Consider the following 16,708-nt stretch of genomic DNA (forward strand, 5'->3'; position numbering starts at 1 on the left):
TGGATGGAGCAGGTGTAGCTGTGTGATTACTGTACCGAGCCCGGGCTGAGCGGCCTCTGACAAACTAGGATTGATGCGCTCTGCAAGGGAGGGAGCAGCTATTTCTGTCCGTCTGAACACATGCAGTGCCCTGTGTCAGGCTGCTTATAGACGCCTTTGTGTATCTGTGAGATGAGAGAGTGAAAACAACACTGGATGTAGACTGCAGTCTGTAAACACTCCACATGTTATCCGTTAGAGAACTGGATCTATTATTACTGAGCACGCTGAAAGCTGCTATCAATACTGGATTACTCAAATGACTGACACTAGCTTGCCAGTATATCTAACTTCCAAGTTATTATTTATTCAAAAAGTGTTAGGATCAGTTTAATGGTGTAAATCAATCTTACAGGTGTATGTGACATATAAGACATGTGAAGAAAACATTTATAATATAGAAAATATAGTTTGTTTATATATAAAACTATATTTTATATATAAACAAACTAATTTAAAATAAATCCGCACAGAGTTATACACTTTTTTCCGATTTACAATCCTCAATATTTTTGAGTTTCACCTCTTTTTCACCTCGCATTAAATGTTTTCCTTACACACACACACACACACACACACACACACACACACACACACACACACACACACACACACACACACACACACACACACACACACACACACACACACACACACACACACACACACACACACACACACAGAGAGAGAAAAAGCATGACACTTGCAATTAGCTACTGTGCCAGAAGCCTGAGACAGCAGAAAGCAGCCGATGCGCTCTCAGTGAGCTCCTCATGAACAGAGATCGTCACACTGGATCAGCCCGGAGAGGAGAGTGGGGGGGGGGGGGGCGGTAAAAAATGCCCACAATTCAATGCAACCCAATCCAGCATTCCTGTGCGGTGATATCATGCAGAAACTGAGGGTCTATTGTTACAGGAGCGGCACTTGTGACGTCTCCATTCGTCCTAAATAAATTGCATTATCTGCGCTGTCAGAGTGGCGAGAAAATAATCCATCCAGGCTTATCATCACAAACACATTTTATCCACCTTTATTTTTTTCCCCCCTCTTCTTTTCAATGTCTCTTCACTCTCATATTCAGGCCTTTGTGAAATGAGAAAATTGAATCAACCGTTTTCCACTTAAAAATGATCTAGCAATATTGTATACGTGCACAAGGCAGACAGTGACAATGACTGTCAGGCATGTGGCATGAATTATTTATATCCCGCCTTACATGATTACAACATTTATTGTTACCCATCCAGTGATGCCACAGCGCGTAATGAACATAAACACTCTCTTGATTAGCATGCATCAAATTAAGTGTGTTTTGTGCACACAGATCAAGGCTGAGTTTCTATTTCCAGTACAATTAGACATGTAGAAGTGTACTTCAAACGTTCATAATGGTGCAAAAAGTGGTGCAAGAAAAACAAATGGCTATGTTCCTGACTTTAAATTCACTTTGCCCTTCAGTTTGTGTTGTATGCCGGCTAAGATTGGGTCTGAGAGTCACGAGCCAGCAAATACTAAATAATCCTGAATAATACACATTAACACCTTCATTAGTTACCCTCCAAACACTTTCCAGATATCGACCTAAAAAGTAAGGGATCCCAGCCAGAAGGTGGGTAAATCTTTTTGTCATCTGCTATCTCACAACAGCAAACTGAAGCAAACAAGATAGACTGAATCTGTGTGTCTGCAGCTTCTACCTGATGCCATGTCATAATGCACTAAGATCAACTGTGGGGACGGTACCTTTAGGAAATCATACACACGATATACCAGACTGCTGAAAAACAAGCTGCCTCAATCAGCAAAGAGTTCATTTTGATTCAATTCTAAACTTTCTAGATTTTTAATTAACACATTGTAACTTGTTTCCTGTTTGAAAAGTGCCCTTGGGTTTCATGAAAGGCCCTAATCTTATAATTATTAACGTTATCACTGGGGAAAAAACACAGCACACAGGAAGAAGTCTCCTCAGATTTCTAAACTGCAATATGTATATTGCAATTACAACTCTGACTGTCTGCCTGGCTTGGTTAAATCTTTTCATAGGACGGTGCAGGAATGAAGCAGTACATGCAGAGAATAGTAAGTGTGGATCATTATGATTCAGAATAACACCACGCCTCACTACGGCAAAAATCTGACCGGACATTCAATATCTCCACAAATAAAAATTCAACCCACGAAAGGTGCATCATCCGGGTTGGCAACACATTTGTGCCGCTGTGTATTTGGGTCTTGTAAGTCTGCAGCTCAAAGAACACAACACTATTTCCGTATTTGGAAAAGCTGTTTTAGCTCACTTCTCTTCTCCCCATTTTGCTGAGTCATTGTCATCATGCCCCACTGTGATTGGCACAGCTGCTTGAAGAGGGATAAGACCAACAACAACATTACACCCAGAGAAGACAATGATTAATCATCAAACCCTCCTATTTATATTCCAAAACTCTCACACATATTGTCATGAACAAATATAAACAACAAAAACAAGTGAACACAACTTTCCTGACCTTGAACACATGACCTTACGCGTTGTTCAGTTTGTTGCCATTACAGAAGAGCCCCAAGTCAGACAGAAATCACACACACACAGACACACAGACACACAGACACACACACACACACACACACACACACACACACACACACACACACACACACACACACACACACACACACACACACACACACACACACACACACACACACACACACACACACACACACACACACACACACACACACACACACACACACACACACACACTGGATCTTATACTCCTTTTTCCTGCATGTTTGTATTCCACTGTGGTTTCTATCAAGAAGTTGTTCTGACAGTAGAGCAGAGCTATTAAGAGATGCAAGTTGTTGAGGAGGGTTTTCGCCTGGAGACCAGTTTTCAGCTCAACAAAGAAGAACTACTTTACATGACCTCACAGTGCCTCTGCCAGCTGAAACTATGAAAATAAGCTTGCTTTCCAAAAATCCTTTACAGCCTTTACAAAAAAAACGGACCCTTTTATCTTCATAACACACAAATTCTATAATCTACACCTTCATATCCACACATCCCACCACCATAAAAAAAGGGAACATGCCCGCTTTTTTCCAGGTCTCTGAATCCTCCCCGCAGGGACAGATCTGTGGGAGTGTCTGACATGCCCTACATGAGGAGACCCCCTCAACCCCTACACCCGCTGTGGGCTGGCTGCTGCATGATGCGTTGTGACTGGCGCCAGGAGCCAAACACCCCTGACTCTGCCTTCAGTGAGAGGGAGTCGACTCAGTCAGGCAATGTGGCAGCTCCAAAACCCCAGCTGGGCGCACTCATCCTCTAGCTGCCACTCCTCTGTAGCTAGAAAATACCTCAATTTAAAATCACACAATTCACTGTTAACCTTGATGGCAGGTGGCTCAGTTTTTTGACGAGTGTGTGCATGCTTGTGTGACTGGCTGAGTCTGACTGCAAATGGAGAATAAAAATGCAAAAAGAATTGCATCTCAGGGACGCTGATTCTTAAATCAGGATGAACAGGCTTAAAAGCAGGTTCACATTATAATACATATATATCCATATCCTTCTCGTTTAGAGGCCGAGATAATCCGATCTGAAAGCAACATGGCAGTGTATTACTAGCTTGGCTCCAGTCTTTGACCTCTAAGAGGACAGACTTGTTTGATACAGACAGAGAGGTGAAATATCCTTTCCGTAACTGGAAACAGATTCCTGACGTCTCATCTGATAGCACATGAACGCTCCATTGTGACGATCACCCACACAAACACAAGCAGGTAAGTCTCTCCCGCTCTGCAAAGCCACACAATGACTCCGCACAGAGGATTATATTCCTTCTGACAGCATCCTGCCAAGCTCTCTGTCTCCATCCATCCCTCCCATCATTTCCCAATTGGTGGCACACAGGGGTGATGTTGTTCGTGTCTTTATGAAACTCTATGCACCCTCAGGGGCCCTAAAGGCTGTGACTGACAATAAAACTCAGATAGGAATTCATTGTACAAGAAGTAAGAAGAACAAAACACCTTTCTCATTGAATCCCTGTCTGTGTTTTAATGGGGTGACATATGGCTCGGCAGAGGACTTCTCTTATCTGGTTTACAGAGGTGGATAAATGAAAATGACTACAATAAAATCAGTGGAGAAGAGGACTCCTGAATGCTCCAACAAGCACAAACTTGAAATCTTGCCAAGAATATCCTTCTAATTTCTAGTCAGAATATGTCTTTACACTTGATATGAGACATAATAACCGATAACGATGCAGTGTGATAAAGGGTCTTATGTTTAGACAATGCATTTGCAGGTTCTTGTTAAATCAAAGACTGTTAAACATCATATTTTCAGTTGGATCTCAGATGAATCACGTTTTCTTCAACATTTTTATTGGCAAATCACCAACTAACATCAGAAAACAGAAAACTTGTAACTGGTAACTGTAGTTCTAAATAAGTTTCCCCTGCTCATTCAAATATATCAGTTATCTAAATATCCCATCAAGACATCTTACCAAGCTAATTTTCACTTGTTCTATTGGCAGATTTATTTACTTATTACAAGAGAAAACACCTTGTTTTCTTTATATCTTTACTTGTTTTTGGCGCAGCATCTTTCCCAGTGCAGTTGATGGTTGCATCTGCTGTTTGGCTGAATGTTATACTGTGTAGTTTGACTCCTCAATGAGCCTATGGGTTTGACTGTGTCTTCTTTAAGAGCCAAGAGGAGTATATATTCACTATGCTGGCAGGTTTGGAAAAAGCAACGATTATTGTAAAAGTCCAATCCAAAAATGCAATATTATGGAAAGTTACACGTTAGAGACCAGAAATCCTCTCGGAACAATGCTTTGTTTATATGCGAGCAGAAGGCACTGCCACATCTAAACAAATACATGATTACAAAGCATAAGTTGTGCAGAGGGAAACATAATTAAAGTTTAGCATTCACAGTTACAGTGTTTCTGAAGTCAACATGGGGTACAGTATGATCAGCCTCCAAGCTTATCTTTAGAGGGCTGGGTTGTTAGAAAATATTCATAAAAACTACAATAAAACTTGTTTTGCAGTTCTGCTGTGGATCTGCCGCCAGTGATAGTCAAGAGAGTCATTCATCAGAGTCATTGGCAGCTCTGGGTCATACATACAGAAAATAAAATACAGCTGTCTGTGATGGGGCTCCGAGAGGCTGAATAATCACCAGGTTTTGTTGTGGCAGCAAAGATAATAAACCATTTTTATGATGCCATAAAAATACCTGTTTAAGTCACCTCTTCTGTTTTCGATCAGGCTCACTGCAGAATATCATACCTACATTTTGATGGTGCATTAGCTTTACAAACATAGCTGTTTGTTTCATTGAGTTTGCATTTATAAATTAACATTTTCTATTTCCCAGAATGATACACTGATATTTTTCTTGCGCGTTTCGCCTGCTACACAGAAAATCCCTTACTGAATAATGTTGTCACTATCTTTTACTTTAACAGCTATAAAACCAACAGCACTTTGCAAAGCGGCAAATATTTGCTTTTCATATCGCAGCTTGCTGTGATGTTCAGCGACCTTTTCCAGCACAGCACTTGACTTGGTCTATGGAGAGACTGAGTATCGTACACTGCTGTGCTCAAACACGTCTGTACAACACTTCTTGAATGCTGAAAACTGAGAACAAATTAAATTACGACATGATGTACAACCTCGACATGATGAATTTCATGATGAATGTCGACATGATGTACAACCTAACACACATCTACACTCTAAATCTATTCCCATTCTTGATCCTGTCCATCAATGTTATTTCACCCTGGTTCACTTTATATTAGCAGTGTTTCATTGAAAATTCAAAACGATTGCCTATGTTGTTACCATGTTAGCTTAGCTTTATCTTCTAACCCATCTATATCATCCTCAGTTAAAGAGACAGAAGTAATGATAAAATACACCAGCTCATTGTAGTAATTATCAGCAGCGCCTGTAAGCCCCACTGATCATTCTGCACATGGGAAGGCTGTATTTATCTGGCCTGCCAACAGTTCTTTGATGCCAGCCCTGTTGCCCCAGGGTTAAACAACCCACCCCAGTATTAGGGAACACCATCACCAACAATATGAGATTAGCATCAGCCAGAGTACAGTATTTATCAAGGACTCTGGCTTGCCCAGGGAGAATCAGAAAACACAACAATTCAAACTTTAGCAACCTTGTCATCCATGTTGGTACCGATAAGGTGAAGATTGAGTCGTCTGAGGTCACAAAGGTTAGTCTATCCAGCACATTTTGTTTCTCCAGTATAATTGGTTTCAAACTTTTTGTCTCTAACCTGTGAGATCATGATGTTTTGTAACCGTCCTTCTCTATTAAGCAGCCCTGCCCTGATATGAATGGACCCCCTTCACCCTACTGAGAAAGGACCACTACTTTACCCAACAAGTTAGACAGGTGATTATAAGAGTTTGACGTAATTAACTTAAAGCAAATTCTGTGGATTTTTTCTTTTCGTTATCAACAATCACTGAATCTTTTCTCCCCACTTTATACTTAAGCTCATTCTCAACACTTAGATTGCTTCCCTTGGTTGAAAGGATACAAAGAGCCTGTGCTCAGTCAGAATGAGTATCGCCATTTCATCCCACACCATGATGAAGCCCAGGGTCCCTTAAGGCTCTTCTTTAACAAATCCCATTCATTTAATATGCAGCAGCCAATAGCATAGGATTATATACAGTAGGAGTGTTTGATATGGAAAAATGGAGGTATACACCATGAAAAGAAACTTGGAGACGTAGGAGATAGCAGATAGTGGGATGACAGATTAGGCAGAGGATTTAAGGAAGGTGAGGCTTTTCTAAAAAGGTAGTGACAAGGATCCTGCTGAGGCTGAGTATCGTAAGGGGACGGATACAGTTAGTCGGCAATTCACTGCCTTGTGTTGTACCACATTGGAGTTCAAGAGGCTATCAAAACATTATGCCAGCAAGAGTGATAACAATGACCAGTGATGTAATAAAAGACATTAAGTCAGGGAGACGGGGAGCAAAGGAGAGCGGGGGAAAAAAGCCAAGAAGGGCGAGACGGAGAAAAAGAAGGATGGAGAAAATAAAGGATGGGATACACTTGGAGGGAAAAATCAATAGACTTCTATATGCAGCATGAGAATGTCTCGCAGCTCCAGACAGCCTATCCAAGGACTCCAACAGCCAACAGACAAACTGAACATCTATCCAGAGACCCATGCTGATAATATGCCAACCCAGCCTGTCCCTGTCTCCATTTATCTCCTTCCTTCCCCCTTCCATCCCTGAATACACACACACACACACACACACACACACACACACACACACACACACACACACACACACACACACACACACACACACACACACACACACACACACACACACACACACACACACACACACACACACACACACACACACACACACACACACACACACACACACACACACACACACACACACACACTTCAGCATGCTGGCTCTTCTCCTCCAAATGTAACACTCTAATTTGGGTGAGCGCTGGCTGCTGTGTTATTGATGTTGCCAGAGGTCTGATCCATCTCGAGCCCAGGACAAGGCTTTAGTCAAGATGCCTGTAACTCAGACATCCTGTTCCCTGTTTGCCAGAGTCTCACACTGGCGCTGGTCATTAAAAGGCCGGACAGACAGCCCGCCATACCGTTTCCGCCTGCCTTGCTTTGTCACCCTGCGCGGCTGGATGCCAGTGCTCTGAGGCGTTCGGTATATTTCCACTCCTGATGAGATTCTCTGAAGTTGAAGCTGCTATTGTAACTTTTTTTGTGCCGTTTCAAACTTTTATAAACACTGCCTTTAGGATTATACAATATGGAAATGAAGATATGATTAATTAAAAAAGAAATGAAATGTGTTTACTTTTTGATAGCGTTCACAGTGAAGGATTAAGAAATATCCTTGTCTCTTTGTGAGTGTATGATGGTGCAGCATGCGGGGTGGATTATCGAGGTTTACTCCTGAGCAAGTTTGGCATGCTTCTGCTTCATCACATACATTTAGTTATATGTGTGTTTGTGCGTGCATCCAACCATCTGTGTGGGTTTAGCTGGAGGCCAGAGCGATGGGGAACGGGAAAGCTGGATGTGCTATACACCGGTGTCTTATCACTCTGATATATGGCCAAATAGGACACAGAGGGGCTGAGAATGGCCTGATAACAAACAATGAATGAAGATTGGAGGAAGTGTAAAGAAAGGTAGAACGAAAGGAAGATGGAAGGAATGAAGTAAGGAAGGGAAAAAGATGAGGAGGAACAACCTGCTCCCTGGAGGCCCATGGGACTGTGTATGGTACTGTGTGATCATTGATTAAAGAGGTTTATGTACTCCCAACTACAGCATAGTAGAGGACACACTCACCCCTCTCACTTTCTCCCCCATTCTTCCTCCCCAGAGCTGTCTATCCTTCTGCCCTTTCCCATCCTCTCTCTCTCCATCTCTCTACTGTAATAGGGAGAGAACAATTGTTGTAATTTTCCCTGCACTATAACTGACAACTACAAAAGGTCAATCAGAGGGAGGAGTCTGCTTATAGTGGCTCAGTCCATTCAAATGTCACGAAATACTGATAAACATTTCTGTTTTCTTTCAGCAATGTCACTGGGCTGCAATAACATAAACCAAATCCTTCATTTTCTGACAGAAATCTGAATAATTCTGTATGTTTACTACAATAAAAGATGAGAGTTTCTGGAAGAAGAGAGGAATGGAAGAAGGCAAAAGCCCTGATGGCAACTATTGGTAGAAATTTCCAATGAATGGAGTTAACCAAGTGGTGATTCTGAATCTTTGACCAAAGTGGGAAAGCAGCTAACCGAAAAAGAGTACACATTTAGATTAAGTGAGTGGTTTTTACAGTACATAACAAGTTAACATCTGTTAAACAGTTGCAAAATGTTCATTTCACTTTGACAGAAGCACATTTCTGTCTGAATGTTTGAGGTGTTAACATGAATCATTATTAGGGGCACAAAAGGCTTCATGTAAGAGCAGCGACTGAATCCCTACTGGCTCTGACCTCTCCTTGTTGTTTATAAATACAAGTTTTAAAAATGCACTTTGCTGCGCAGGATGACTAATGATCCGAGTCAGAAGTTTGAAAAAATGATTTTCAAAAACCTGAAAATACCAGATGCACTGAGACGGAAATGAAAGAATGACATTAGTTTGGAAGAAACACAAAAGAAATATCCCAGTAATTGAAGACTGATACATTAAACACAAGACACGCATTTCATTTGTTGAGATTACAAACATAGTGTTTGTTATGTTCATTTACTCTGTGGTTTTCTGCCACAGCAGCAGGTCCATTAACTACCAAAAGAAATCAATGCGAGTACACTCAATCAAACAGCACAGACACCGCTTATACCGTGAACAACAAGTTTGGAGATAGTGTGCGAGAAGTTGAACCGACCACGGGAAAAAAAAGAGCAGAGTGAACACGGCCAGACTTTAATAAGGAGAAAGGAGAAGAGACGGCAGTCAATTACAAGCCCCATCTTGTAGTTTGTGTCTACATTGATTTGTTGGGGACTAGGACCTCCGCCTCTCCCCAGTTCACCAAACTGCACTCACTCCGACCCGCTAATTACTTCACCGAACCCAGTTGGTCTCACGTCAGTGGACTGCCTCTCAGTCTCGAGCTGTCTCTCTAAACCAACGTGGGAGGATGAGAGAAGAGTGAACAAGCTTGGATTAAGAATGCATGATGCGTGTCAGAGTGGGAGAGAGAGGGGACATGTAGAATGAAACAACAAGAGACAGCACACGGTAAAAATAAGAGAGGTGTGTATATTTCAGGTGGTCTGCAGCGGATGTGAAGTCAGATGGAGGATTATTATTGGAGTTAACACACTGATGTTACTGAACTGTATGTCCCCTCAGAATAGAGGTGATGTGAGGGATGATCCTCGCTCTCAGCTGCATAGATAATTAAATACATTTCTACTGATTAGATAATCACTCATAATCACGAGGATAATGGTGACAGTGAAGTACATTCATCAAGAACACTGGGGAAGCTCACTCACCTGATGGGACGAGTCCGAAGGCCCAGTTGGGCATGAGGATGCCGAAAGAGTTGTTTGGGTCTTTGTTGTCTTTCATAGTTTTATGGTCCTCTGACTTTGGGGTTTTGAAAGGTGTCCATCGACTTCCAACCACGAAGGACTCGGACACGGCAGACCTGGATTCCATTTGTGTGGCGCCGACGTTTGAGTCAGATGCAAAAGTTGTCAACTGAACAACACCCGTAGTCGTGTGAGATCCGTCGCTGGGTGTGGGAGTAGCAGAGAGGTTGGGGGTTGTTTTCTCCTGGTCTTCCTGAACCCATGAAATGGAAATAGGCGACTCGTCGGTGGTGTCGCTCTCTGAGGAGTTTTCTGTGGTGGTTGCTGTGGTAGTAGGATCTGTCCTCTGTGTGTCTCTGGTTGTCAGAAGCTGTACTGTGGTCACTTCAGAGGTTGTCAGCACCTCCATACGAGCTTCAGGTGTAGATGTTACCACCTCCTTTACGCTGGTGCCCTTCGCTGTTCTTCGTAGAGAAAGTAGTGAAACCTGGATTTGAACTCGTTTCTCCTCTTTGTGAAAGAGCAGAGGAGAGGTTGTCAGTGGGCCTGTGAACATAGAGGATCTCTCCCCTGGCCTCCTCTGCTGTGACCGCAGGTGTGGTGGTGGGCTGTTGCACCAGCTGCCAGAGGGACAGGGTTGTGTGCTCTGCCACACTCACACCCTCAGTATGGCTGAGTGAAGACTTGTTTGCATTCAATGTAAACCCTTCAGGAAAGTTGCTCCCTTCACTGCTCCCCTCTGTCTCCTTCTCCTCCCCTGATGCGGCTCTGGCAGCATTAACATCTTCTCCATCCTGGTCCTTCCCCTGACCAGAATAGTTTTCAGGGAGGTCTCGTCGAAGAGAGCTGGGCAGGGTCATCACCTCCAGTGGCCCACTTTTTGCTTCCATAGGCTCCCAGGTGGGGCGTTTACCCAAAAACGGCGCCTTTCCAGGAGGACCTAGTTTGGAGGCACGCATGGATTTGATGGCCCACCGAAAGTGGTTGTTGGGGGCGGAAGCAAAAGCCGGGCCCACTCTGGGACCCTGAGGACCGGATACCATGACATGTTCAGTGGGTGGTGATCTCTCATTGGGACCCGAGGCAGTGAATCCTAAAGGGAACAAAGAGACAGAATAGATTAATTAAAACAATTCCATTATGGGGGTGGAGATGACGGGGGTGGGTTTAATTTTATGGATGTGGAATTAGCAATTAAAACTCAAGCCTGGCTTAAATGAGCCCCATATTACACTTACAGGGAGATCAGTTTCAAAATAATGAGGTGGGAGCGAAGTCTGGTGATGAGTCCTGTCATGTGAGGACTATCATCACCAATTTGTTTTTAAACATATTTCCTATTTGTGTGTAGAAAATGCATAGACATTTGGACCACACTCATTGGGTTTGAGTCCCATCTGTTCATAGAGCTTACCGTGAAACTGACAAATAAAGTACTACTGAAGATCATGCATTCTTAACTAAATAGGCAACAACTGCAGTTAACGTTTGTACGAACACAAGACATCATTAAGTGTTATTCATAGCCATCATTAACTGCTCCATACTACAGAGGCAAAACTTGATCACTTCCAACATCTGATTCGTACAATATTTCCTAAATAAGTGTCAATCACTTCTGTTTTTAGCATTTAATTGAGAGAAAATGATAGCAGATTGATAATACATCCAAACAATAACACATTCTTGCAGAAACTCTACTTCCTCAAATGGACTTTTATACATTAAACACATTTACCAATAGCACTTTATTGTATTTAGTGTTTTGTATTCATGCTTTATGAAGTCTGTTAAAGATACACACATGCAAATACAGTAAAACCAATTAAATGTTCATTTTCCCTTTTTTCCTTCAGTCTTTCTAAAGGCTAAAGACACACTTTATGGTGAACTGAAATAAGCCATTAAAATTTACTGTAAACGTGATCTTCTAGACTTCTTTCCTAACCAGTGGAGCTGATCAGTGGGGCTACAAAAGTTCCTGGAGTTTGTAGAGGAAGATGGGAGCTATCCCTTGAACACACTTGTGCACGCACACACACTGACACAAACGCATCAAAAGGTTGGAAGGACGTATTCAAAGTAATTTCACACTTTTCTTCTCTGTCCCTGTTTTCTTATTCCCTGTGGATGCTTTTACCCCAAACCGTCTCCGGCAGGAACACACTTTCCTGTGGTGAGAGAAGCCAAGTGGAAAAACGCAGCAGCACTGGCAACACGATAAGCAAATTACTTTCTCCAAAACGAACTCCATCTAGACCTGTTTATTTAGATGAAGTGGCCCACTGTACCTTATCAGCTTACAGCTTTAAACCAGACACTGTCCACACACCATCAATAATTCATTCAGTCTGCATGTGTGACTCATGGCTGGTGTTGTTTTTTTTCCGGGCTGCATTGCGGTCATGTCACAGAGAGGCCCAACTAGTGTTGCTAACATCATCATCTCTCAGCGCTGTTTGGCTGTCCTTAGTTCAGTTAATATGTCGGAAAACTACAGCCATACTGCAGGGGGTGTGCTACACAACCCAGCACAACAAATTCCCACGAGAGGGAGAACATACACAAATATGTCCATGCATTAAATATTAAAATGTGCGTAAATTATTCAAGAGATCCGTTTTTGCCTTATGTGAGTCTTACGAGTCTGAGGTTCATTTCCATAAGAGACGTGTGGAGAGGCGTAATTGTTCTATTAATAATCCAAATAGCTAATTACATACTTTTACTACACACACTGCTGAAGTAAGAATAATTAAACACATTCATCTGGTTTGATCATTCATGTAATGACCCATGTTATTAATAAAATGAGACAATTAGGCAAAGGTTTGGATGGTTCGAGCTCAGTTAAAGTTTAGCTCTGATTCTGTTAATCATTTGGTGGTACAGCCACAGCTCTAAACTGAAAATCAGCAAAACAAACTTATGATAAACCCTGTTCAGATGGTAATTTTGTGATTCCACTGTGAGTGGTTCTGCAGTGTTGATTCCACTTTACTGGAGTAAACAGGCTGAGAAAAATCCCCTCGGGTCAGGCAGACATGATATTACATTGTGAGGATTGAGGCTGACAATGAGAGAGACACACAGAGAGAGCCGCCACCAATGGCACCTCATCCCACCTGCAGTTCCGACATCTAAAATACAAACAAATACTGAGCTAAAGCTTTTGCATGGCTATGAGAATAAGGAGGATCTACATTGAGTGTCAGAGCACAGCAACCCCCTGTCTTCGCTCACATAAATGCCGTCTCTGTTGTTGAAGAAACTGGTGTGAGGCAGACATGCAGTTTCATGACAGCAAGTCGAATCTTAAGAGCTTATTCAAATTCTACAAGTGCTCTTTGGAGGCAGATCATTCCACTAGGAGCTTAACCAAATAAAAGTTAATTCAATAAAATGTTCAAAATGTTTTGATTTGCAGGGAAGATGATTTTAGTCATCCCTCTACATGCTGAGACCTTCTCAAAGTAATTTGATTCAACACTTAAATTCTAATCTCTCTTGGACGGGCTGTCTGCAGTGCAAAGCTTTGCACCCCCCACCCCCCCCCCCCCCAATCAGAAGAGGCAACATGGCACTGTCAGTTACTGAGGAGTGTTGAGATCCAAGGGATAGCCTGAGGTGTGCAATAACCGAGTTTATTCAGCTCACTGATGCTGGTTTAAGAAGAGACATCAGTTGGGTAGCTTTCCATCAAGGCAACATTAAAGACAGAAAGACTTATGCTCGCCCCCCCCCCACCCACCCCTTTATCCAACTTCCCGTCTTCCTCATCCCCCTCCTGTAATGCTCGTCCTTGCTGTAGTGATCATTACCGCCTACCTTCAGAGCCGGGGCCTAATTGGCAGAGACAAAGATGGAGGTGAGAGGGAACGGCGCTGCAGCCCAACCTCCACGTTAATTGGATACGCCTGTGAATAATGCATGTGGAGTAAAGCTCGGATTTTCATTTATACCATGGAGGTAAGCGTTGGATTTCAGGTAGCACAGCAGCATATATTAATAAAGCCTGCAATTGGTAGGTGAGAAGAGCCTATCACCTTTATTAAATCCTTTTGTGGGAAACTCTTCTTTTTAACCTCCCTTATATCTGATGCCAGGGGTGTTACTCATTTAAAGAAAAGCTTCCTTTTTTCAATGTGTTGGTATACTTTATTTGGCTTCTGTTTGGTACGTTTCTCTACTTCAGATGATGATTAGTTTCCCAGCTCTCCAGGTGTGATTTCAGGGCTCTAGAGTGTGACCATTTCGATGAAGTGGAACTAAAAATGTTTGGTAGCTGTGATGTTTAGCAGGTCTGTTTTTGTATGATACTAATATTAAACAGCACATATTGCTCCTTTTCAATGCAAAAATGATGAAAACGTTTCATTGTTTTTTCATTATGGAAGGCTGAAACAACACCTGATGAAATTGTAGATAGCTGCTCCACCACCTGTCTCCAAATAACTAAGTCAAATTCCTAACTCATCACCAAACACTTTTGCAATTGTCCTATTTCTGTGGCTCGGATATGATAAAATGGCAAACTTTATGCATTGCATTTATTGCAAGTAATGAAAGCGGGAATTTTGGAGCATCACCATTGTAAATTGAAACATTGGAAAAGCAAAATGTCTAGAAAAGTAAGTCTAGAGAATGTTGAACCATTCCTCTAATCGTGTAACCCTGCAGTTACAGATTTAGACACAGACTAACAAACCGTTAACCTCTGCACTTGTCAGGCGTTCTCATAGTCCCCAGAGGTTTTCTCTCCTTATGTCTGAAAACAGACTTCTTAAACTTCCATCTCTGTCTTTATTTAATGTTTAATAAATTCTCCTCACTTGCTAATCAATTCTAAAGTCTAAAAATAAGTTGTTATTTGTGATGCAGGTCTGCTGTTCTGAACCTACATTACATATGCGAGCAAACCTTCTACTGCAAATTACATCAAAATTCAAGCTTAGCATGTACTCGCTATGACAACCTGTTCTATAAAAAAAGCACTCTGTCGATAAACATGACAATAAGTGCAGAACAGTCTCCACTCCACTCTGCATTACTGTATGTGGTGTGATGTGGTATGCCTCTTTTGTTTGTTTGCAATTACGGTTTGATTAAATCTGCAACGGTACTTCAAATTGCCCTGCGGAAGAATACATTATAGCATACTCGAGGGAAAAGAAGAGAGAGTGGAATAGAGAGCATGATACTGCTTAAAAACCGTAACATAAACAGATCTTACATTCACCAGCGACATGTAAATACACCAGGCTTCTCTTTTCAATTTACCCTCATTTATATTTCAATTTCATACTCAGTTATGAGTTCAAAAGGTTGAAAGGTGAAACAACAGACACACACAGATACAATCTATTTTTTCATACCGTAACTGTTGCTGGATGGAGGGTTGTTAGAAGACGTGCTGGAGGCTTTTTCTCCGGGCTGGGTGGTGGTATCATCTTTTTGGACTGCAGGCACTAACCGGACCAGTGGCATCACCTCTTTCTCCTGCTCAGACAGACCTTCCTCTGGAGCCTGTAGTCCAGTGGCGGGAGTCCTCAAGGAAAAACTCCTGTGCTCCAGAATAGCATTGTCTATGCTGCCCTTGTTTCCAATAGGTTTCTGTATACTTAGGTTGCTACTGGATGCTTCACTCTGTGTCTGGTTCTCCCCTTCTTTTTCTTGAAGCACAGAAAGCCTCTTTTCCTCCCCCTTCTTTCCTCCTGTCAAATACCTAAAGGGCCTTACCAGAGTGTTCACAAACTCAGCCAACACACTGTTACTAGTCTGCGACTGGGGAGTGGAAAAAGCTATGGAGGATAACGTTGGGGTGTCAGATAAACTAAAAAAGCCACCATCTTCTTCTTCATGAGCAGAACCTCCGTGGTGCTCCTGGTCTGGAAGGCTCATGGCGCTGCTGCTCTTTGGGCTGTCGGACTCCTCCTGGCTCAGTTGGCTCGCCGGTTTTTCATTCCAGCTCTCCTCCTGCCTTAAATGGATGACTACATGCTCATCAGAGATCTCAGAGGAGTCGTTGTTCCCAGCAATGGAGTGGACTCCTGCGTTGTCCAAGTCAACCAGGCCAGTCCAGGTGGAGGTTTTGGAAAAAGGGGCACTACGCTGAGCTTCAGTGACTGGAGAGATGGCCTCAGTGGCTGGGTCGGGTGCCTGGTACAAAGCCTGCGCCTCCAAAGCCTGGACCCCCTCTGTCTGGTGGGCTGCAACACACAACAGTGACAGTTTTTCACCTGACGTAATCTGCTCATCTTTACCGCTCACCTCCTTGTCATAGCTTCTCAAACTATATTAAATTCAGAGCATGCTGCGCGTCGTTTGGCTGATAAAGTTGTACCACATGTGGCTCTGATTTTTCTTCCATGAAATCCAATCATTTTCAAATTAACAAACATGCATATATTGTGTTCAAAAGATTGTATCGACAATATTATTTGCATGAGCCACATTGATGCTTTAAGCAAAACATATTACAATTTTTATCTACTTTCAGCTTTCTGAAAAACATAATTAGTTT

General features: G+C 42.4%; 1 protein-coding gene across 1 annotated transcript in view; it reads right to left on the bottom strand.

Annotated features, from left to right (window-relative positions):
• Positions 1 to 16,708, bottom strand: part of ncanb (neurocan b) — a 126,631-nt gene that overhangs the window by 59,958 nt on the left and 49,965 nt on the right. The window contains 3 exon segments of the mRNA XM_063890442.1: positions 10,147 to 10,639; positions 10,641 to 11,278; positions 15,561 to 16,394. Of these exon segments, the coding sequence (XP_063746512.1) occupies positions 10,147 to 10,639; positions 10,641 to 11,278; positions 15,561 to 16,394 (1,965 nt within the window).

The sequence above is a fragment of the Eleginops maclovinus genome, chromosome 9, assembly GCF_036324505.1.
Source record: "Eleginops maclovinus isolate JMC-PN-2008 ecotype Puerto Natales chromosome 9, JC_Emac_rtc_rv5, whole genome shotgun sequence".
NCBI classification, from domain to species: domain Eukaryota; kingdom Metazoa; phylum Chordata; class Actinopteri; order Perciformes; family Eleginopidae; genus Eleginops; species Eleginops maclovinus.